General features: G+C 37.1%; 1 protein-coding gene across 1 annotated transcript; it reads left to right on the top strand.

Annotated features, from left to right (window-relative positions):
• Positions 1 to 1,271: 1,271 nt before the first annotated feature.
• Positions 1,272 to 11,250, top strand: LOC124166767. The gene is made up of 7 exons (XM_046544446.1): positions 1,272 to 1,387; positions 8,648 to 8,708; positions 8,790 to 8,851; positions 9,006 to 9,041; positions 9,657 to 9,789; positions 10,236 to 10,299; positions 11,055 to 11,250. The coding sequence occupies exons 1-7, from the start codon at positions 1,334 to 1,336 to the stop codon at positions 11,077 to 11,079; spliced, it is 435 nt and encodes a 144-aa protein (XP_046400402.1). The 5' UTR covers positions 1,272 to 1,333; the 3' UTR covers positions 11,080 to 11,250.
• The last annotated feature ends 14,983 nt before the right edge of the window (positions 11,251 to 26,233 follow it).

Here is a 26,233-nt window from a genome sequence, read left to right as displayed (position 1 = left end):
GGGTCAGAACTATTCACTTTCCCCCCTCTCCTCAACTGCGATCGAAACTTAACTATGAGCAGCGGAGTTTCGATTAATTTTGTTTCGTTCCGAAGGAGTAAAGTTTCGTCCCGAGTCGAAGTTAAACTTCTTGGTGATTTTCATTTAGTACGGGGATGGAACTAAACCCATGCCTCGTATTTTCGTTTCGTTTAACTTGGCATTCCTTTTAGTTGATCAAGGGGGATTAAACGCTCTGGCTTATAGCTATCGTTACATGTATTTATCGGTACCTATACTCATCGTGGCATGCACGCAAATCTTAATCAATTTTTAAAAATAGCGATATGTGTAGTATTTCTAACTCTGCCGCGTAAACGGCGGTGAAATTTACAAGAATTGCCATGAGAAAAAATTCCCCTGGACCGGGAATCCAACCACGGACCCTGGCTTTCTGGGCCACTGTGCAGACCACTACGCTATCCAGGTTCTTTACTTCCCATGGCAGTTATACCGAGGCTCATGGTACTAGTTACTAGGTACTAGGCCCTCGCGGTTCATCAAGGATGGTCCTTTCTCCCTCGCGTTGCCTATCCTATATATTGTGTAATAGTCAAAAGAGCAATGAGAAATGTTCAAAAAGGCGTTCTCTTCTTGTTACAACATACACAATGCTCTAAAATTATCTGAAAGATCTATCCTAAGCCAAAAGAACAAAGGAAGATAAAATTACCCTTTCCTAGTGGGAACACATTTTGAGGAATAAAACATAAAATACATACCAATAACTTTTTTAGGTGCCTAATTGAAACACATAAGTAGTTTAAATTTATTTAAAACTCCAGGCTCAAGTAACTCGCTGTCCATTGATATTCATGTTTTGATAACACAATGGCATATTTGTAAAACTTAATTAGGAAATTCATTCCACATGAAACAATGAGAAGAACACCGCACGAGATGGGAAAGTTTTCAGACATGGCATATTTGGGTATTTGGCCTTGCTTTGTTCTTATGACCATTTTACTGCTGGATAACCAGGTTATGACCCATCATCAAACGTGAATTACCGGAAGGGAAAATTTCACGCCGCGCTGAAGGTTAAAATGAGTACCGACCACTGAATTGCACTCACTGAAAACAGAAGAAATGCTATATGAAAGCAATCATTGCACAGAAATGGAGTGATGGTGGAATCAAAGTCGAAACACAGAAAACTGAGTGACAGAGTGAAAAGAATGTTGGCGTGACAAGGACAGTCGCGTTTCCGGAGGCATAGCCCTATAAAGCGAAAGCCTATTCGTTGCCGAGAGCAGATAACGGCCAGATTGGATACGAACACATTTCCAGAACCATGGTGAAGGTACTATCGGTCGCAGCTTTGGTCATCTTAGCACAGTTCGCAGCTGTAAGTACCTGCACAGTAATTATTTAATATAATTTACTTTCAAAATTTTTCCTTTATCTCCATATTGATCGACCAAGGTACACCTAAATTAGTTATTTTCTAACGACGCTTCTAGGTTCAAATGCGGCTCTCCCACACGACCCTTTGAGACATTTTTACTCACACAGTCATTAAATCCGTAGGTTGGTTTGAATAGGTAAAAGTAGGATTAACTCCGGGCTTTGCCCAACATATGTGTGAAATACATTGTGTGCACCTTTCAAGCAATGAATTTCACACTTACATTGGGCAATTGCTTTTCCTGGACCACCTTGTACTTTAAGAATAACGTTTTAGGGTGCCCTAAGGCATCACCGAGGATCTGTAGCTTAAGACCCCTTAATCACCAGCTCTCTACTCATGGGGCTACCATGTTTACCATAAAATCGTCCGGCAATGACAAAAATAGTGTTACGTAGCACGTCAACCCGTAGGCTGGTTTGAATTGGTGGAGGTACTGCTCACCCCACACTTAGCCACAGGTGTGTGAATGTCAGGCATTTAGGGTGGGTTGGGGTGTTTCCTTGGCCCACTTCGCATGTCCAAGATATTTGATAGAATGTACCCAAAGATACCACCCGGTAATTTAGCCCGAAAACCTTTAAGCAGCCCGTGCTATACCTACCAGCCTTCCACGATCCCCCGAGAAATTAACCCTGCGGAAAAAATTACGAATATTTTTGTGTATTATGTCTACATTTTGCAGTCGATCACTATTTTAAATAACTTTCATTGCAATCAAATTAGAAAGTAATCGACCTTCAAACTCATGCTATATAGTTAATGCGGTCTTCGGGATGCAGTTTTAAAAGACCCCGCGATAGTTAAGCGTCTACTCCACCGAAAGTTTCACTGCGTCACTCGTGTTTATTTGATATATATTACTTTATTATAACCATTGTAATGTGTTGGCAGAGCAAGAGAAATAGGTGCTGATACCGGAGCCCGTGATGAGGGAAAAAGATAGGGAAATGCAATCGTAAAGGGCAAACTTAGGAATCCTTGCAAAAACGCACCACTCGATAAGTAACAACAGCGATTCTTCATCTATATTTGAAGTAAAACAAGGGTCAATCCTGTACTTATATTGTAAAAATACAATGTTTAGGAATAAATCCCAGTTGTGAACTTCTTAAATATGCTGAGAAATCGTTCAGGAGTTGAACACCTAAGATATATAAGTTTCAATAAATGTTACCAATAAATATGTAACAATTATCTCTGTCTTGTTAAGGAAGAAGTTAACCTATATTTTCTGTAATTACTTACGCCCGTTTAAATTTAGGTCAAAATAATCAAAAAAAGTTTAATACGAATAGTGTGTCAGTTCTGTGATGCCTATATAACATTAATTTTGACGCAAACAATTTACCGATGTGACTGCTCAGAGGGAAGGAGGTGTTCATGTTAAGTATATGAATCCCACAATTAATCACTATGAGTAACATTTTCAACTGGTCGTATTAGTTTTGTTCACGTTGGTGATAGCCAAAATTTTATAACATCAATCTAATATATGCTCTTGACGCATTTTGAGTTCTTGGAAGAATTGTATAACATAATCACCAACTGCAGAAGATATACGTACATCGCATATCTCACGCAGTGGGGGGAAAGAGTATTCCGGCAATTTAGTACCATCACTATCACTCTGTGAGAAAAATCTATTTCCTTTCGGATTTTGCTATTGTGAAACTTGATTTGGACGAAGGAATTTCAAAGGTGTCACATAGCCTTGGTATTTCAGCCTTCCTAAAGCGGACAGAATGTTTGTAGCTTGCCTGCCCATCAAATATACATTGTAGAGCAAAATTTTCCTAGAGATTGACTGCTATGGGGAGATTTAATCTAGAGACTGTGTGCACTGGTGAGAGATTTTACTCTAGGTTGTAGGGCAGCTATACTAAGATTTAAAATTATTCTAGAGCCTCTACAGTGTACACGATGGCAAGGAATTAACTATCGCGAGATTGCTATTACTAGACTGCTATCGACGTCGTCCTCTGCCCTCCATTTTCAAATTTTCTACAATCTCCTACCATGGTTTTGCTTTATTCGTGCCTATCCCGAAATTTCTAACTGGTGGTATTCCAAAGTTATGGGTAACTGAATGATATCCACTCCGGTCTTCCACCGGGTGTTTTTATGCTATAATTAGACGTTTCGACGAGCGACTCGCAGTATTCCTGATTACGACCGACGAGTTGCCGGTCGAAACGTATATAGTAATGAAAAAAACTCACGTGATGAGTGCGATTCTACAGCATCGCATTCAACTGAGACTCTGAGAAAGCACGAGATCATTCTTCTTCATAACTTTCGAACGGCTAAATTGAATCAGAGGTCAGTTTTCCCAACTTTTTATCCATTTCTTGCAGAAAGGATTGACTTCCTCTTGCGTGAGAAAATACTCTACCTGACAATCTTGGTAGAGCGAGAGCAGTCTAGTGAGACACTATACCTTTCTGTCCACACTGCCATGCCAGCGTGAGAGTAGATCTACCTCTAGATCAGAGTGTCACGCTAGCTATAGTGCTCTCAGAGATTTTTGCTGTGTACAATTCTCTGGTAGACTGCTCTCGCTAGAGCAAATCCAGCTAAAAACTCTGCAATATACACTTAGTTACTTTAAGTGTTATTCACGCTGTTAACTGGAATGATGGCGCATTATTATGTCCTCATGCAATACCTGTAAAACGTCCCATTTATCTCTTTCGCTGGAAGTTCCCTGTATATTTTCTCTTCCACCTCTCTTCTCTTCAGGTGCAATGTGCCTGACAGGTATAGATGTGAAAACACATTATTAACTCTTATCATGTGTTAGTGGTATACTTTTAAAGTTTGAAACCCCAAAATTAGTGTACAAGAACGCTGAAATGATGGATTATTTCCTATTTAAATACCTCTTTACACACCGTCACACGGTCCAAGAACGATCCAGCAAGGTGCGATTTAACGTGCTCATTAAGCTATTAAGTATTATTATATGTAATGTATTTTAGCATTAGAATTCTATCAGATCAATGTTTTTGACATCGCTAATTTATTTAGCTAATAATGCTTTTATTTTTCTTTATTGTGCCGTTATTTTGTTAAACTGTGATAAAAAATCCGCCACTGCTCAGTCGGCATGCATGAGAAAGCATAATGCTGCATAGAGCATGTCAAAACAAACAGTTACTATAAGCGCCAAGGCTCTATGCTACCTAGTGGCACGGAGAAGTGAGAAAAAATCACTCGCGCTGTGTCTGTCAAATCCATCCGTGCCCGACACAAGGTTAAGCTGTTCAAGTAACTCCTACAATATGTACTGATGAAAAGAAAGAGAATGAGGGACAAGTTTGAATTTTCTCTTCAGCATACTGCCATCCCTTATGCGAGGAAACTACCAATAGTAAACAAATGGGAATAGCATAAACTTAGTCAATATACTTTATTACACCTCATTTAATAATGGGTTATCAAGAACTCACGCAAAAAACAAGTCATTTCATAATTTCCCCATTAACTAACACATTAATTAATATGTATGACAACTTATGGGAAAAATAAAAGATAAATACAAGACAAGGGAAAATATTAGATGACAAGAATTTAGAATGGATAGCTGCGCCAAACGATTCTAAGGCTTGTTAACCAGAGATGATGGTGATGATATGGCATATGTGAGGTCGCGGGCATTTTGATTTCAGTGGACCTGGTAAAACACCTTTTTTCAATTTATGAATACAATAGAAATAATTACCTGTGGTCTACGTAGCAAATTCGCGAGGTTCTTCGATTTGATTTCGCTACTATTAATAATACCTTAATTGTAATTATTATACAAACCACTTTCTGTGGGACCCAGTGTTCAATGCTGACCTCGATTATATCATCTATGATTGAAAACTTTAGATAGCAGACGAAAAACGTGTTTGCTCATTATATAAATAATATTAACTGTTTTACGAAAGGCATGAATTCGCAATAGTGATGGGCACTTTGCGAGTGCGTCAGTTTAAATGTGCGACTTAACAGATAGAGCTGAGAGACGAGAGAGTTTTATTTGGTGAGTCGCAACAAACTCCCCTCCTCAAACGACTCCCTCCGCGCACACCGTGCGATGAAAGTGTGCGAGGCAAAGTCAGACTCCCAGTTCCCATGACTCCCTCAGCGCACACTGCGTGATGGGGTCGTCGGTGGTGGAAGCGGTGGAAGTCGGGCTCCATGCGCACACGACCGACTCCTTTCGCGCACAATGTGCGCCGGCATTGTGCGATGCGAGTTCAGACTCCTGGCGCCCATGACTCCGTCAGGGCAAAATGTGCGTGTTGGAGTCGTGAGCGGTGGAAGTCGAAATCCATGCGCACACGACTCCTTCCACAAACATTTTCCGTGTCAGAGTCATCGCACGTTTGGCGGGTCAAAGGGATCACATGGCACTTTTCGCAGGTAGGCCACTGCTCAACTTTTCACGCCGCTAGAAAGATTTTGCCGATTCTTTTTCTGGGTATTACTCTAAAGAAAATCATCGTACCCTTATCACAATTCTCTCTTCTGCATTTTTCATGCACCGTGAAAGAAAAATAGCTGAAGATGATCGAGTAAACGTTTTCGGCAACGGCGAATTTATGAAAATTATACGAGACAAATATGAAAATGTGTTCATACACAAACAACTAAGATTAATCGAAGAAATTAATTATGAATTGTTAAAATGATCACGTAGTTTCGGAAAGAATATTTTTTTCATTAGAATTTTTTACATTGTCGTCACCTCTAAGCACGGGAGACGGAATGAATTTTCCGTGTTCCATGGAAGATGAAAACGTACCAGCAGAAATTGGTCCTCAGTTATACCACCTGTTAAGCATTGCGACTATGCAATACGTGAATTATTTGAAATCAAGTTTTTAAATTGTGATCTGGGAAATGTTGCATTTTAAATGTTAGTTAATAAATCCTCCCTCACTACCTTCCCCTTTCTTCTACTCCCCTCTTCCCCCCTCCCCTCAACTCAGACACGCTTTGTTGAGTCACACTGTGCGAGCGGCTCTCTGGAGTGGGTTATGAGCGGTGAGGCAGCTCCACAGAAAGAGTCCTATATGCCATCACTAATTCGCAGAGGTAGACCGTATTTGTAGGAAGTTTCGTCCATGAGTAGTCAGACTCTCGTCACGGTCAACACCTTTTTTTCTCGCGTTTATTCATATCTCGGCTTTACTTGGATCATTAGCTGCCTCCGCATTTGACTGTAGCCCGAAGATTTTCACTGAGTGGTATCGTTTGGGGCTGGGACAATCAGTCGAGCGCAAGCAGCAACACCAGTGCCAAGGTCACTAGTACTGCTTGCTCAACCGTTAGTCTAACTTCACTTCTGCAAATGTAAACAAAGCACGCGGCTATACGAATACATCCAATGCGGAATGAATCTTTATGCTAAGAACGCTAAACCACCTACGCCGTATTGAAAGCAAATAAGGCACGACGTACAATCATGGTCCAAGGTCATGAGAATTTATTTGTTCAGCCGTAAGTAAATAATGTGAATCTACGGTAAATATTATGGGTAATAATTATAAAAACTCGCTTGACCACCGCAAAAAAAAATGGATTTAGGGCTATAAATCACGAAATACCAAATTTTAGACCAGAATTTCGGACTCTGGTTCCTTGGATCCTCTTTTTATAATATGCAAATCTATTGAGCTTATGGCATTAATGGTGCCAATTGAGTAAAATATTATTATAGTTTGAAAATGTTTGGTAGCGCCACCGAGACGGATGCAGATATATGAAAATTTGTCATTTAGTTGTATTAAGGAGTGCCTTTTGGGAAAATTTGTCAATGCTTTTCCTACCCATAACCTTTATGCGTAGCGGTGAATGAACATGGAGGAGTTTAGGTATTATATTCCAACCAACTACTCAGATCATCTGGTCATACGACAACCTTCGACCAATGAGATGAGCTTGCTCATGAGCACTTTCGGTTGAGGAAAAGTTGAATGAGCTGCTGCAAAAATATTTCTTTACTTTTAACTCAAGCAGCGCCGCGCCGTCTTTTTCCCATTCCCAAAAGAGCGGTCATCACGACCGGTAGGTAATTTCTCTCATTGCGGTGGTTGTATTAATAATTTCTATTGCATATTATATTCCGAAGTGCGATTATTTTTAAAACCTCTGATTTAAATTGAATGCAAAAAATAAATAACATTTTTAATCAATTCATTTTTGAACTTGAACACATACTTTGGAAGGTAAGGAGGAAGTACATGCGATAACTATGTTGTATAACTGCATGGCATAAAAAATAAATTGTATGGAAGCATGCAGACAATTAGTTGTGAATTCGATTAGCTAACGTGAGTGCTGCTCATAATGTAAGAATATATATGATTTTAAAGGACAAAAGTAATAAGTAGAACATTAGTTATATGTACCAATAAAAATGAATACTCTGCGCTTTAAGGTATATCAGCAAATATTTCATGCAGTCGATAATAAACATGTCTGGCGTGTGGTCAGAAGACAAAACTTCTTTGAAAGGCAGGAAATATCAAGAATTTTTAGTCATCGTAAAAGAAGAGAAGGCTCATTGAAATTCATAGACGGTTAAAATGACCGCTTTGGCGCTTTTAGTGTTAATTATGGGTATTGTTTCAAATGTAATGTCATTTTTATTTTACAATAAAAATTTAGTCATAGAGAAAAAATAACACGTTAACATGTTTCAAACTCAAGCTGTTCAACGAAAGAAATTAGTTTCCGTACCGTCCTGAAAACATATTACGCACGATACCCACACGATTCAAGTCGAATTTCGTGGAAATTTATGATCAAGAGAGAGTAAATGATGTGAAACTTAGCGATGCCCCCATCTTTGTTTGCTGTTCTATAATCATTGAATCTTGGGATTCCTTAGCAAAACAACATTAAATGTTAGTATATGTACTTAAAGTACGCAGAAGTAAGTGATAAATCAATATTTATAGAAAATATGATGTGAATCAAGCAATATTGAGAGAAAATATGATGAAACGTGGTGAATAAGGAATTTCGCCTAATAGTATGATAGGCAGCATATAATACCCTGCCTATTCTTTGTCTTTCGATGTATATTATTTTATTTTATCAAGCTAACTTACCATTGAAATTTTTGCAGCATCTATAACTTAATATAACTTTTTTTTTACCAAGAATACCTTTTCTTTTCAATCATTAATTCTTTTTTTCCAGGGCGAACCAGATAGGGATGAAATCTCAAAGAAGTGCCTAGCGAAGTTTCCCATTCCCAAAGGTAACATTTAAATTCTCATTAGTTTACAAAAAGAGTAAAATGAAGACAATAAATACCAACTTTATAATACCTTTTTCACAGATTCTCAAGAATATTTCCTCAGAGAGATGCTGATAAAAAATAAAAAAGATGCGTCCGAATTGGTAAGAATATCTATTTTTGAGGCACACTAACCTGCTCTAAGAAAAAAATATCGTATTTAGTTTGGAAATATTCTTATAAAAAGATTCTTACTTCAATTAAGTAATATTTCACCCGAAAATAATATTAATTGAATCATATCTTTGCTTGTTTCAGTGCTTTGCCAGCTGCATATTAGAAGAAGTGTTTGGGGTAGGTACGCCAGTCGTCTTGAATGATATAATATTCAGTTAGGATTTGATGAGTTCCATAAAAAATTAAGTCAAAATACTTCTAAGTAATTCCCATTGTTCTGAGTTTAAGTTTTTTACTCTAAGTCTTTATCTTATTCGTCTCTCTAATTGATAGTCTTCGATGTCCATGCATGCATTTGAAAGTATTTAAAAAAGGTTCACCGTTTCAGACAGATGCTATATACGTAGGTATAAATTTTTTTCAATAATTTATCCTTATTCAAAATGTAAGTAATTCAAACAGCCCTTTTTCCGGAAACATGGAGGACAAAATCCCAATGAAGTCAAATAATTTCGTTCTCTCATAAATAATCGTCAATTAAAAAGAACGTTGACGAAACAAAAACACAGTAAATATATGGAATATTAAAAAGTAGGTTGATGCCTTAGCATCTCAGGGAAAAAAGTGATAAAGGAGTATTCCCACTAGATGTCATTTCCACATTCATCCATAATGAATACTTTGACAAAAATACAGTAACTATATACAGCAGTTTCTTCTCCTTCTCGTTTATTTACTAGAAAGTGAGGGAATATTTCTAATACTGATCATGTGAAATATTCCTCCCGGCAGAAAGAAAACGAAGGCCTAAAGAAAGAGGGCGTCATGGAAGTACTTTTAAAATATCCAGAGTCCACAGAGAGCGAAGATGTAGAAGCCCGAAAGAAAAATCTGAAGCCGATCATCGAGTCTTGTCTTAACGAAGGTAAATAACACTTTCCTTGCGGCTAAACTTTTCAAGAAACATAATGAAGATACACTTTTGTATGTTTCACAAGAGTTTTAATTACCAACCCAAGTTTCGACAGTACACTATGTCATTATCAAGGTGAATATACACAAATTTGCGACCTTATATATACCTTAGGGATGGGGGTGGGGTTAAGACAGGGAGGAGGCTCTAACCCCCCCCCCCCATCCCTAAGGTATATATAAGCTCGTAAATTTGTGTATACTCACCTTGATAATGACATAGTGTACTGTCGAAACCTGGGTCGGTTATTAAAACTCTTGTGGAACATACAAAAGTGTATCTTCATTATGTTTCCTGTCACCGAGTTCCACCAAGCATCGCCTTCCAGCCTTAAGTTAAACTTTTCAACCTAACAAAGTTCAGCAGTTAAATTAATTATTTCTACCAATCATTTTCAGGAGGAAGTACTACTTGTGAGAAAAACTACAACGCCTGGAAATGCATGGAGAAAAAATTGGATCAGTAAGTTTCGGTCTACCGATGGCGAGAAGCAAAGGTTGTTAAAGTAAATAAAAATGAATAAATATTAGGTCTATTCAGAAAAGACATAAGCTACGCTTTATTTTGTGAATTTAAGTTTAATAGTGAAATAATTTTCTTCCACTATAATTATTATTGAGTAGAAAATTCTTAGTTAAAAAAAATGAGAGGCCTAGAAATTTAATTTCTCCCATAATCAGCTCAGAGAGGTTGAAGTTAGCTCGCCAAGCATAAAGCTGAACATAAGTTAAATTGAGAACATATAAAGAAAGGCTAAACGTTAAGGCACCATCGTTAACTCTTCACAACTTTATTGATAAAATGTAAAATACGCAACCGAATTATTCCTTTAAAAACGTAATCCTTCAAAAATCGCTTTTCAAACACATAAATAATGACGATATTATTGAGTTTTGAAAGAAAACAAGAGATCTCAAAAACCAAGCTGTGATAAAGGTTAAAAGAATTGAATTTACAATGATCTAAGTTATCAATATCCAAGGTAATGAAGAACGTATTCCAGAGAAATGTTAATGTTAATAACTCTGTAATTTGCAACAAACAATTATGCTACCGAGCGGCAAGTTCCAACACTTATCAGCATCAACTGCTACAAGTATTAACTGATTATGTCACGAACAAGTTTCGGATGAATTTATTGCATAAAAGGCTACGAATCTCTCTAAACAATCTTTAAGAAGGAGTGATTGAGGAAATATTTTCCTTTATTTTTTTAGGGGAAGTGAAGAATCCAAATCCTGAAGTCCAAAACACAAGGAGCTAAGATGCACGATTACGGAGAGGCCTGAATGGAAGCCAGGGATTCTACCATTTTATGGCTTAGACTTGGTAGCTGTAGCCTTCCTGTGGAAGGATGTTGGATTATAAACTGTTGTATCCTGATACGTAAAAAAATAAAATCATACGCTTAAAGTCATTTTATTATGATTAAAATTAGCAACAAATTTAGATTGCTCTTGACTAAAGGGAAAGAAGTTGATTTACGAACCTTTACCTACCAGTCTATTTCAGAAAAGTTTCAATGTTTTATTATACTTATGTGAAAATTTACTTTAACATTCCACTGAAACGGCCTCTATAAGAAAAGTGATAGGCATAACGGGAATCGTAAGTCGGATTTAAACAGTACCGGAGTTTGCACTACACCTTTCTGCACGTTTTTCTGCAATATCATTTATTAATTCTACCGCATTTAAGATATCTTTCCATCATTTCATGTGATAAATTAAGCGTGGATAAGGTTTTATGCCTATAAATATTTAATAAATGTTTTACAAGTAAATATACCGATTATTTCACTGCATGAAATTGGATTGCAAATGCCTAGAAATCCATTTTCGCTGACGAAGAATATGATACTAATTTTAATTCAATTGTATTAATTATGATTTCATACATATTATTTCTACAAATTATAAGAGGGAGAAAATACACATGAAGTTAGCAACATGGTTAGGGACTATGCCTCGGTCGCCTATATCCTCTTTCACATTCTGACCTAGTTCTCCAAGTATATTGGCCAAAAGGAATATATATTCACGCATTTATGCTACATTTCTCCGCTATGATATCCATAGGGCTGCCAGCTAAGCAGTTGGAAACAGAAGGGGGAATTTAATGGTCTTTTTACCTCGGTTAAAGTCGAGGACGGAGGTGAAAGCCTGTACATCCCACTCAAGGGAAAAAAATATGAAAGGCGAAGGCGGTGATAGGTAAGTAAATGACGGAAGAACCGACACATCCCCCATGCGAGTACTTACGACTCAGCAAGAAGTTGACTGGAAAAATGTTCTTCACATATTTTGTATCATAAAGGGTCCACGCTAACGGTGTGGTTGAATACAAGTTTTTATTAATAGCAGTTAGTAACGTCTTACTAAAACGCCACGTTATCATGTAACGTCCTTCAAAGTTAAACATCTATACTAGGCTTTAAATATAGGGAGCCAATTATGCACCTCTCTATAACGACAAGTCATGACACATTGGAAAGAAGTGAAGTTAATCAGCAGAGAGTTTGCAAATTGGTAAATCAGTTCGCTGAGTTTGATGAGCGATAACCTATGGCTAATGAAAATGGCATTATCATTGTTGCTTCCCATTACATAACCGTTTTACTGTCTCGCCAATGAAATCAACTACTACAAGAAATAAACAGTGATGCAATATCATACGGACCTTCTTTTCAAATTTAGTGGAAAACGTACTATATCGGGTACACATTTGGTGCCATAAAATTTCGACTTGAATGAAATTTAATTGGAAAAAATAAAAAGCTACCTTCCGCTTTTTATCAAAATGGAGTACGGTTCGAGAAAGGCAGAACATTCTAGTATTCCACGAAGAGAATATATTCAATTTCAACGGAGATTTCAATCTAACGAGATATTGCTTTTATTGAAAAAATGTGGCCTTAAGCGATTTATGATGTAATTATTGTTAAAAAAATATGTATGAGAACGGTTATGAGCATTTTATGAGATACCTCATTAAAATTACTAAATAAGGCCCAGATTAAAAAGTATCATTAAATATTGAAGTGAGACTAAGCTTCATTAAGCTTACACCAGCTATTGTATGAATCATATTTGTACTTATTCCGGGATAAATAATGACGTGAAATTTTTTATTTAATATTGTTTTGGTTTTAATGCATCAAAAAGTAACTCAATTATATAGATTAATCAACGTTTAATTGAGCGGTTAGAGTGACAGGGCGAAACATTACGTTGTTGCAAAAGGGAAGAATAAACGTTCCGAAATTATTTTGCACCTTAGTAAAACGAAGTGTAAATATTTCACAGGAGGTTATGGGTACATTTTCAATTTCATTGCATGATTAAATCTTTTACGCGTTCCGCAATAAAATACTGAGGTGCTTTCTCTTTCAATCCAAATTTCCTCTGTCTACCTGACCTCCACAAAACATTTACCATATCGAATAGAGAGATGTGTATGATTGCCGGAATTACTGCCGTACACGCCAGATGAAGAAGGTAGATTCTGGGCACTTTATTTAAATAAAGGAATGATTAAGAGGTATGAATTTTACCGGTAACATTGAATAATCAAATATTGTACAGAGTCAAAGTATTTACGGAGATGGTCCCTTTTTTCAACAAGAAATCCTGACCATTAAAACTGTTTTTTTTATTTTTTAAATAGTCACAAGGGTAGCCGTGGGAGAATGACTGAGATAATACTCAAGTCATTGGAACTGCATTCTTGTCGTTAAGTTAAAGAGCATATAAAATATGTCCTCCCTTGTTTTCAGGGAGCTTGAATTATTCCTTCAGGTCTTTGCAGGATTTTCGAGCCAAATTTACATCCAATACTCCTGCAAGAAAAACACAAAAAGACAATCCCAAAATTATCATTTGGATGTATTGATACCCAGTGTGCACTAAATTGAGTTATCAAAAGTAACTACTCACCTTGCTGTTTGTCAAAGCAGTTAAAGGTTCTTGGAAAAAGAAGCCTAATCAGGGCTGATAACGGATATAAATATTCCCGATAACGTGAAATATCAAATTAATTACTTTTGCAAATGCAATACTTTAAAGCAGCAAATACTTAACTAAAAATATTGGAAAAAAGTTTAATCGCTCAACCTTTTGTGGAAGCTTTTGAAAGTCAATTAAAAAGAAAATATAGTGGCTAAAGAAATCAACCTGGTATGGGAAGGTCTTTTTTTCACTTCACTCAAGCTTTTGAAATGTATCACTACTCGAGTTATAAATCCTGGGACTTTCTTTTTGTAAACATGAGTAAGGCTTACTTCGTAGACCGCATTTCAAAACTCTTCGAAGACTTACACGTGTGCAGTATCTTCAGAGTTTTTTTTTTAATTGCGGCTTCGCCTGGAAATATAAAATAGGGCTTTCACCAACTCCAAGTCTCAAGGCCATGACGCTATCTGGGCGTTTGATGTCGTAATCACATCCCGCAGAACTATCAAACATACCGAATCTCCTCATTCATTGGCACTTGAACTTTATGGTCATTCACTGCTGGCTATACTGAACGTGCATAATGATGCATAGGAGCCGCGTGATCGATGTGGGACTAGAACGAACGTGCTGCCACTTGAAAGAGATGGCTTGGGAATAGACATGACCTACGATTGCGTGCGGCTATGAACTAGGAGAGTTTAGCAACTACCATCTCCAACCTCCCCAGGCGAACTAGGAGTTAAGCGGACTCAACTCTGCCTTGCGGTAGCCACACCGTGGAAGAGATTTGAATGTTCGCATGAAGAAGTTGTTACGTGCAGAGTTGGTCCCCGGGAACCATTACTTAGGCGCGCTCCGGGAGTCACTGGAATATTGGTGCTGGCAACTAGTATCTAGTTGATGGAGTTTCATACGGTAGTAGTGTTATAATGTGATATTCATGGACAGTGAGAGGGGATTTAACCGACGGTATGTTTGTAGGTTAATTCCTTTTGACCGTTACACCTGCGATAGTGTTGCAACATTTCTGCTTTGTGATGAATGTATTACTGCCTCCACAGACCTTACTCCTTTATCATACCGAATGCTTATGCTCCTTCCATCATTCCCTATGAAAGCAAGAAAGTATTGCACTGAAATGTTTCCTCAATCTAACGGAGCATATCTTTTAAATCACTTCACATATTCAGGCAGTTCTGAAGTCACAAGCTAAGGATGTTAATTAAAAACATAACAGACTTGTTTTTCATAAATTAACGACCTATGCAATTCAATTACTACTGTTACCATAACAGAAAGTTAAAAAAATACCTACTGCTACTGATCAAATATATGTATACTTACAAAGCATTTATTGTGTGAATATATACGAATGCTAAAAATAAATTTAATGAAATTGCTTTAGCCAGCTGTTATTAACGTTGACATTACAAGTTTATTACTTTATGTCTGGTCTAACGATTCATGAAATAATTGCTCGAATGATTACTCGAATTGGATTGCTCAGGCTCAGTTGCTATTTAAGTTTATCAATTCTGATGTTTTTTTAACTATGCTCTTTTTCGAAATAATCAGTTTGGAAAAGTCGGTGGTCGCGTAGGAGTTAAAGTTGTAACCACTTAAAATGTAGAGTACTTTCAATGAGTGAGTTAAACATCGACAAGAGGCCGGAATATCTTTTTGCTGAGATTAAAATTATTTATAATAAGTTTCAAATCGGCATCATTGATAGAAAACCCTAGCTGGTTCACTTAGGTGATTTGAATTCGGTAATATCGGAATACTCTACGGAACATGAACAAATAATAATTCAATGAGAACTTTACCACCGCACCACACAGTCTACCTTTACTCCGAAATTAATCACAGCACCCTAACCTAGACACTACTAACATTTCGAAAACTTAGTAAAAATGGATAGATCTATCGTGCAAGCAAAAAGAGAAATGTTAATTGTGCAAGGGCAGCTTCCAGCCCTTAGTATTTTCTCTTACGATTTACGGTACCTTTTTCATTTAGTTATAGCTAAATTTTATAAGCCAGTGAAATAACAGGAAAATAAGCAACGATTATTTACGTAATGCAGCAATTTCATTTCCATTAACCCATGTTGAATTAATTAATTCAGAAGAAGACAAAGTTCAGAAGAAGTCTCTAAACTCACTGATGCATTATCTGCTAGAAAAATAGTATTTAATTATTTATTTACATTTATTCACATACAGTATTTCTTCTAATTTAAAGTGAAACGATAAAGTGATAATAAGGTATATTAGTAGGAAGTTTAAAATATAAATGACATCAAAAGCATATGGGATAATAGAAACACACAAATTAAAAAAAAATCCAACGCCACTACTAAAGGAAAGAAGGTGAAGCTCAGTTTATTTTACAGTTCAAGGCCTTCCTATCTTAATATCACTTCCCAAGTCAAAGTAATCGAGCGTTAATCAGACTGACGTCAAAATATATAATTTCTCAGGAGAAAAATGACTCGGCCCAATTTTCTTTCTTCTTATCCTGTCCGAAGTTCTCCAAAAATTAGCATACGAGCAGATAACACATTTTTCAAAGTGCGACAATATTGTCGATTATATTCATGCTGGTTTTTGGCACGGTCACAATAAATCTATTGCATTGTTTAAAATTAACTTCACTTGAGACGCTTGATGGATCAAAAAAATGTTTCTCTACTTATATTTCTACACCTTTCAAAAGCTTTTGATTCCTTAGACAAAAACATCCTTACAGCAAAAATGATAGGAATGGGTTTTATTCCTGGGGTTGTCAATTGTACAACAATACACATCAGACCGAAATCAGCGAGTGATTTCTAATGATTTATTTATAAAACCTATAGAATACAAATACTTATCGGCTATCATAGAAGCAGGGAAAGATTAGAATAATACTCTGGTTAAATCTGTATAATAGGGTAATGGGTAGATGTCGACTGAAAATAAACACAGAGAAAACGAAGATTTTAGAATGCATCAAAAGAGAAGTCAAGACAAAAACATTTAAATAGGGAAGCACTGATGGAGGTAATGAATGATGTTATTTGGGGAGCAGGATCACTAGCAACGGGAGAAGCAAGAAAGAAGTTATATGGAGAATAGCCCAAGTGAAGTGAGCATCCCACCAAAAGAGAGACCTGCTTACAGCGGGAAACCTAAATATGGAAGTTAGGAAACAATTTATAAGAACCTACATTTGGAATATGCTTCTATATTTCCATGGAAATTCCTTGAAGTTAGGCATGGAAAATGATAGCAGCGGACTAAGAAAGGGTAGAAACCTTGGATATGTGGTGGTACAGAATAATGATGGGGATAAAATGGATCGGCCAAGATAGTAATGAGGAAGTCCTAACAAGAGTAGGAGAGAAGCCTCATGAAATCCTTAATAAGAAGACGGAAAAACCATATAGATCACATCTTGAGACATATTGGCCTGATGAAGACAATCGTCGAGGGATAAGGGGATGGCAAAATGGAAAAGGAAGACTTCAAACAAAATATGTGGAACGGGTAGAGAAAGATGTGAAAGAGAAGAATTGCGTAGGTATAAAAAGATTAGGTCATATGAGAATCGAGGGGTGAGCTGTGTCAAACCAATCTTAGGATTTGTTGATGGAGACTTTCGCGGGGTGGTGCAGCATGCATAGTAAGGTTTTCGGGTTGACCTCCGCGTCGTTCCATCTTCATGACGTCAGTTTCGCCGGCGTTGCAGCTGGCGTCTTCAGGTTCGAAGCTCTCTTCACTTCGAAACTGAAGACGCCAGCTGCAAGGTTAGCGAAACTGTCATCATGAAGATGAAACGACGCGGAGGTCAACCCGAAAACCTTGCCACGCAATCTTAGGACCACTAAATTGTTGACCACTATTGACGATGTTGACATATCTGCTGGTGCTTTTTACTGGTGAATATGAGGGGTGAAAGGTTTTTAAATGCATATAAATTTGTTTAAATCAGTCTTTTTCATTAACTTTTCGTAGGTTTTTCACTCACCTCTTCTACCAAAGGCGTTTTCCTGCAGGGAATTTCTAATAATCAAACGGAATAGCATATTAAAGCTTGGTAAAATAGAGCAAAAACTATTTACGTATACTTTTTATTTTTTTCTTAGTCTGCTCAATGTTTGATCAGTGTTTCCAGACCTTAACCATTGTGACGTGACAAATTTTACGTCCTAATTTTTCAAATGTGAATGTGCAAGATAAATAATAGTTTCCCGTACATTCCTCCACAAAAAGTGATTAATGTTACTTGAATATGAAGCATATGCTTTTTGACTCGACTTGAGAGATGCCATTAATAACCACGTGTTATCAACAACCTTAATAAATGCACAACGTGTCACCAGAATGATTTAAGCTAAAAATATGCGGCGTATGATTTATACGAAAGGCATTTTAATCAAGGGTTTGGCATGTGTATAGAGTCTAATTGCGGAAGCAACGATATTTATTCATGAGTATATCCGAAGGGGAATTTGGTTGTAAAGACAAAGTAATTGGAAATCAAAAAAGGTAATTTAACTATTTCTAGGTCCATAAAAGTTACAAAATTACATCTCATTCAAATCCCAACATATAAAATTTCACTCAAATGAAAAAACGTAGTGGAGGGGAGTAATGAGTTAAGCAAAAAAAGTCACGTATGAATGAATTGAACGGAGGAAAGTACCAACCGAAATGTTATTTTTAAGCAAGGTAGCAAAAGAAATTACGATATAATATTAATAGGAGTGGAATAATGTAGAAGAATACTACAATGCCTACGAAAATCAAATAAAAATAAATAATAACCCTCTAACCCATCCAACATGACGCGTGGGATAAAGGAACGGCTTAGATAGAATAACTGGCCTGTGTAAGGGCCGGAAACTTGCAGGCATCTAACTGCTCCGTTGTGTTGGCGATTGCTTATTCTTATGCCTTGGAATTTAGGAGTTCATTAGAATGGCCTGAGTGTACCATTTGCTTGGGGCCAAAATCAAGAATTACTAAATAACATGCGTCGATGAAACTCGGATATTAGCCACTTGTGTTCTTCACTTAGACCCGAATCGTAATTTATTATAAGAATTCATTAAATGGAATAAACGATAAGCTAAATACTATAGATAAATAGTGGGTATTAAGTATTAAAACCAGTGCATTTTGCAGGAATGGTATTTGGTAAACATGTGACGAAGGTATTACCTTGAAGATTATTCATTTCCACTTTGAATTTGCATTGCAATGAATTCGTATTTTTGATGGCGTGCCAAACTAATTATCAGGGTGAGAAACGTCCAACTGAGACCTTATGCTTTGCCTTGTGTCCTTGCCTAGAGAGTCGCGAAGAATTGTGAGGAATGCATAGACAGTGGAGAATGCTCCCGTACGCCTTTAGTGGATCATGAGAGTTAGTCAAATTGGTCCTTTCAAACCACAGAGAGATCAGTGCAAAACGTATTTGCTCGCGCTGGCCTTGGGGCTCGACTACTGTAAATAACTTACAATGTCTGCCACACTCATACTTATCGACAAAAATTAGTCGCATGACTTACCCTCGCACGAATTATTAGGAAACACGTAAAACGCATATTTTCTAATCAATCACTATTGCACTAACACCCCTTGCAACACGCCTATTAAGGCGGCTTGCAAGGTAATATGCAAATGAACCGTTGATAATTTAGTGATGAAAAGTTAATCATACATTTTCAAAATATTGTTTCAACTCATTCACATTTAAATTAGACCCCTTTATTCTCAGAAAATCTAGTGTAATCGTTTACCGAAGCTTGAATTTCCCACGCTACGCAGAGCAACGGATAATAGTCAAAGCAAACGCGCATCGTATTTACTTGTCCATGAACTCCGATCACCAACCGTGCGTTGAAAAGAATTCTTTTATCAGTTTTCTTTGATTTTCACCCGTTCGGGTTCCCATAAATCTTCAATATGCAAGCTTATAAATTCAAGTAAAAACATCCGAGGAACGCATACGCCACAAAAGTGGAAAGAGTTTCTCTCACATTTTTTTCTCACAGTCCTCGCAGAAATTTCCAGTCGCAGGAATTAAAAACCATATCGAAAGACGCGACGCCTGGTGATTCATGGACCGGTGATCAATCTAAACGCGTCGCTGGACTACGGTCATGTAGCGGAACCGCATAGTGAGCGTTGGGGCGAGTAAGGAAAAGACAGTTTTGGACACATTTAATGGATAGGTCTCGCCATGCGGAGTGTATGGAGGTGCGGAAGAACGAATATGTATTGAGAATGAAGCGAGCAGTGAATCGGGTGATTTTAACATGTATGACCAACTGTCATTTGGTTCCACACCAGTGATCTCTGGCCAGGCAACCGTAATTTATCTCCCTCGGATGAACCTTGTGCCATTTCTCCCACAGTCTCTGTTAAATTGAGTCGTCTCGTTTGCAATAGCGATGGGGAGAAATTATTCAAATTTCAGTCTCAATCCGATTTTAATCTAAAAAAATGTCACCCCAGAACATTTGCGCAAATACCTTTATTAGGGGTAGCTAAGCTCCTCGGGCCCCTCCCTGCTATTCATTCGTGGGAACCTGGCCAATAGTGACGCAAAGCATTGCTTTATTACAAATGAATTTCGTAAATGCAAGGAATTACTTTTGAAAAGAACTTCATCCAATGAATATCGGTATAACTGAAAGGCAGATGACTAAATAAGCTACTTCACAAAATCAATCCACAAAATGGTTACCAATCCATTTAAATTCACACACTCCTGACTAGATTTACCTAGAACTTTCACAAGGGAAAGTAATTCATCATATCCAGTGAGTATGAACTTAATAAGCTTTTATAGACCACCTAAAACGGTTCAAAATCCATGAAAAATCCTTTTACCACAAGGAAAGCGCGAGGTAGTTAATTTGATTGTTTCAATGTCTTCTAATAAAAAAAATTTCAAGCATATAAATTGTAAAAAATATCGTACTTAGTACAGTGGACCGCAGCAACTACTATGGAGTGATACAATGAAAATAATGGTGCTCCTTAAGAACTACGAGGACACCCAAAAACCGTCCCGCAGAACGATCGCTTAACACAGTATAAGTGATTTAAAATTATAGATTAGCAATATTATCATCGGCGCATTCATCAATTAGTTCAAATTGGACTGGCAAAACAATAAAATATTGAAAAAGACTGTGCGAAGAAAACTTACCTTTGCTTAAAACTGCCACGACACGGGATGAGTTTCGTTTCACACGGCTGGTAAGAGTAGGTACGTAATCCAACGACCGGAATAATCCAAAAATGCACCATGAAAACTACACTCTCCTATGATCGTTGAAACTCTGCTGCTGTAACTTAGTAAAACCACGTAGTATAACACTTCAATATGGACGCGAATAAAACTTAGAGACGACCACACATGCCTCCCTTGCGAGACACCAACTGAACTCGGCTTCACCCTCTGCAGAACGTATGTGACTTACCCCCCCCTCCTATCGTGAGCATCAACTAAATAGAGGTGTGTCCCTTGGGCCTCTCTGCGTATCACACATATCTCAATTTGACTCCAACTCATCATCAGACCGCCGAGTGCTGAAGTCACCGTGACTCAAGGCCTACAGCCGAAAGCGATCGCTTTCTCGTCGTGGCCACAAGCTTTACCTTGTTTTGTTTAGTCCCGAACGAAAAAGGCAATGGTGATAAAATCCTTCTCTCGTTTAGTCTCAGGTTTTCGCAAACGTCTACGCTATGCTGATTCAGGGGTTACTTGGTTGTGCGCATTTTATGCTTACTACAGATTCGCCAGCTGACCTGTTTTCGTCTTAGGTAAAACAAAGGGCATGAGCAGACGATCACCATCAAAGCCTAACTTCTGGTAAACGGTAGGTTAAAATGAAAAAAAGACTAAAAGTTGATAAAATATTACATGATTTATTTGATTAATGATACATTTTTTATCAATATATTTTGTTTTTATATGGCATTATTTAATTTTAAAAATGAAATGCACAAAATACCAGAACTACTTTTCTAATATTTATAAATGATTCTTTTTCTAACTTCTGTTGGCAACTGTTTCACAACTAGCATGCAAATACGGTCATTTCATTTAAATAGGAGCGTTATAATTTATATAAAGAGGTCTTGCATGATGTTAGGCACGATGAAAGTTCTTAATATTATTAACATAAGACATTGCAATATTTCCACTGAGTTTCCAGTGAGAGAAACTCAGTGGAAATATTGCAATGTCTTATTTTAATAATATATAAAGAGGTCATCACATAATTAAAATTATCGTTGATGAGCAGGTAGAAGGGAAAAATCACAGAGGTCGGCGACGGATGACATATATAATGAGATAAACAGTGAAGAAGGATAATGAATAATTATGTAGCTGTTAAAAAATTAGCTAAAAGGTGAAATAAATGGAGGGTTGCTTCAAATCAATGATTGCATTGAAGACTAATATGATGCTGGTGCATAACTCAGTAGTTGATTTCATAATGGATACATATCATTTTTAAAATAACTTTTCAGTTAATATAGTTAGCTTTATATCGGTCTTTCAAAGATAATTCTACGCCATTGTTATGATTCATATTTTTCCTTTGCCGATAAAACGATTGTTGGGTTTTCTTCCATAGACCAATTGGCTAGGTTCGTCAGGCATTGGTAAATGGTTTTTTACCATTATTTACTTCCATCTACACCTATCTGTAAAAATGTCACACCAAGAAATAAAATTTATGGAGGAAAGATAAGCTAGTATTTCATTAGTTAAATTCGAGTTCCACGTTTTTCAGCATTACATTGTTGAGTCCATTTTCTTCCTTATTCAAAGTCCAGCACGGTAATAAAAGCCATCGTAAAAACGGTTGTCAAACGAAATTTTCAAAGTATTCCCAGATTTTACTGTCGTTAAAGGTTGTCAAATTTTCATGAAAATAGCATTTTATTCCTTCAATGGAATCTTCTCGCGCAACATGATTTTGTTCTGCTTGCCTAACCGGCTAAACTTCCCCCACTCACATTCATTCATACAGCTTATTCATTTTTACTTCGCAGGAGAGTCTTAAAAGTGCGAAAGTTAAAACAGCTAAGACTAAATATTATGGAAAGTCACCAGCAACAGAAACGAATACTTTCACATGAAATTTATTGCTCAAAGTACGTTTTTAACTTCAAAAAACATATGCCACGTGACATGAAAGGTTTAGAATTACTCTAATTCATCATCAATGAGATCACATAAAGAAATTCTTCTCTTTTGTTGGATATGATATGAAACTACCCCCTAGTTAGTATGGTAATTGAGGCAATTCGATATGAAAGCCATGGGAAGTAGCCGGCAGATCTAGAATGACTATCGAAAAGAATGAAAAGGAGCGAAATTTCGACCGAATTGTGATGAAATTGCCTTAGTCAAATTATTTTTCTTATACCCATCTTGAGAGGCAACGAGAGCGAAAAAGCGCGTCGGTGTTCTATTTTATAATCATGCCTTTCTCATCACTTCCTTTAAAAAATACCGATTTGCCGGTGGGTATAAAACGGTCAAGATATTGTAATACTAAACATGGCTCCTCGATTCGTCTCCTAAGGTACTACACCCAGTTCCTATTCTATTTTTCATTAAATTGCTTTTGAAGACTGAGTTATTGCTATATCTTACACGTAGGCATAAAAATCAGAAGACATTGTGGTAACGAATAATGTATCAAAAGTTTTGCCCTCACAAAGATTGGTTTGAATAACCCTCGAACATTTCAGCAATTGATGAGCAAAAATTTAGGATTTCACCCTTATCCTATGAAAAAAAGGTTGATGTAACCTTGAGTTTTTGTCGCAAATGATCTGAAAAAAATATATATTAGGGAGAAAACCAGTTATACTAACTCCACATACCCTATATAATGTTTGCGAGGGAAAAATCGAATTAGCCAGGATTCGAACCCAGATCTCCGGATGAAGGTATGTTGGATTAGATACATCTTATAATCCCGAGGATACTTTTATATAATATGATTTAATAACGGAATCACATTTTACTCACTCAAATTTCATCGGTGGTAAGAACTTGGTACCCATACACATCAGTGCTGCGAATTCTAATAATTAACTGATAGCACTTAGAGATCCTTCGAATTTTCTACCTTCCCAAGGTCACTATATTTAACTTAAAATTAAATACGCTGCGCAATCTATTGGCGTAATCCACTAAAGTCAGAATAAAGTTACTTATTTGTTATCTCACCTCTAACCATCTAGCACAGTGTGTAAAGGTAAAATTCTATCATGAAAGCTACAATTTTAGCATAGCTTCAGAACAAAAGTACAAAATTTCGACAATTATCACATTATCTCATAGGTCCGAAATACATTGCATACACGTGTTTCTAATCGATTTTATTTTTCACTTCAGGAAGCATTATATTTTTTTTTTTTTAACTCTTGGGCAATTATTCAAACGGAAATTGATAGAATCGTCTTCAATTCAGCTCATTCTAGAAGAGGCTCGCACGCTAAGTCACGAAGCCTAATTTGTATCGTCCCACCCTTCCTCACACTCAAGGGAATTCGGAAAGTTTGTTCGTAGCGTAGGCAGTGGGTCTTGAGGGTGGCAGGAGATATTCGGTTTGGTTTCGCGGAGGCCGAAGAGTGTGTTAGGAAATTAAGGAGAAGAGGTTAGAGGGCGCAAGAGGGAGGAAAAAAACTGAGTGAAAAAGTATTTGGAAGCTAAAGAGAGAAAGTCAACGTGGGAGTTACAATAGGTAAGCAGGTTCTGCGTGGGCCGAAGTATTGAAACAAGGGGCCATGTAGACTGGAGTCACCTTGCTAATGAGGCTATGCGGCAGATATGTCCTTGCAGACAAATATTTCACAACATATCAATTTTTTTTACATTTCATGTAATCAACGCTGTCTTCGAGTGAAAAATTTTCTATAATGAAGATATACCAGTGTCCGTTTTAGACTGCAAATTATTACAAAAATATAACTTTGATTTAAAAAAATTGGTAGCTTAAGGCGTAACTTCGTGAAAATTCTTCATGTAGAATCGAAAAAATTGTAAATCTCACAGAATTATCTTTAATTTCAACGAGTTCGCAGATTGGTTTCGCAGTCTGACATCATTAGGTACAGGTAAGGGCTTTTCCTTCCACTTTCACATGTAACATTTTTAAATTTTAATTGAAGTAAAAGCAAAATTTATTGAATTGACTTCATATTTTTAATTAATGTTTTTGAAGGAAGAGATGAAACCAGAATAATCTACCCATAATAAATATTTAAGTTTTACTTAAGATAAATTTTCTTAATAACTGGCTAAGCAATGGTGAAAGGTCTCTTTATGCCATGTACCACCTTATTCATGATGATGTACAACTTATATTATTGTAAGAATGAATGTTACAGCGCATTTTATGTTCACATCGAAGGTTAAATTCAAACAACGCGTATCTCAAAAATAGCAACTATTCAGGAGAGCAAAATTGTGATTTATTTTCTTAGTTGCATATAATTTTAATTGAAATTAAGAACAAAAAATACATAAAACAGAAAAAGAAGCATACATTTGCAAACAAATAGTTCCCAAAAATATTTAACTTTCAAAAATACATTGGAATTATTTCAATTCAAGCTCAATATACTGCATGTAGATGGAAAGTTTCACGACAAAATTTGATAGTAGTCTGTTCACGGGGAAAATCCTCAAGATACGCTACTGGATTCCACAGGGGACAGAAGCAAGGGTCTGAGTCGCGTGGACTTGCATCGGCTGAGCGAAGGGAAGTCAGCGGTTGTATAGGCTCTGGCCTACTCGTGAGGGGTGCGGGGGAAGCCGAGGGTGTGGCATTTCGAACCAGGATTTCTGCGTCCACCACACTCATTTCTTCTGACGTCGCTCAACCACCGCATGCAATTAAAACTTGGGCGGCGGCACAGTAGAGAGAGAACGAGGCGCCGGTGGTAGGGTTCGGGAGATGTTACGAGGCTGTGTAAGGAAGAACTAAAGGGAACGGGGTTTGAAAAAAGATAGGGGCGGAGGTTAAGGTTGGGGTACGTGGGCAGATAGTGGAAGGGTTGGTACGGCATGGGATGTGGGGTGCGGTGAGGAGAGGTAAAGAAATACGAACCAACCAAACCACCGCCATGAACCTCTCAAGCAAAGGCTTATTCCTTTCCACTTAAAACCCATTTCAATTGCCTTTACGTGACACACCAACCTATTACACAATGAACATTATATGGTGATTGAAATTTAGAGCATTAGCGAATAAAGATTATATTTATGGGTGAACTAAGTTCAATTTAAGGTTCATTTAAGAAGTTTATAAAAAGGAACCCCATGGCATACTATATGGATAGCATAACATAGCTCGTATTCCTTCTCTCCACTATGAATATGATATGTTTATTAACATTTAGAACATTGGCGAA

Source organism: Ischnura elegans, chromosome 10 (assembly GCF_921293095.1).
Source record: "Ischnura elegans chromosome 10, ioIscEleg1.1, whole genome shotgun sequence".
Lineage (NCBI taxonomy): Eukaryota > Metazoa > Arthropoda > Insecta > Odonata > Coenagrionidae > Ischnura > Ischnura elegans.
This window is presented reverse-complemented; position numbering and strand designations above follow the sequence as displayed.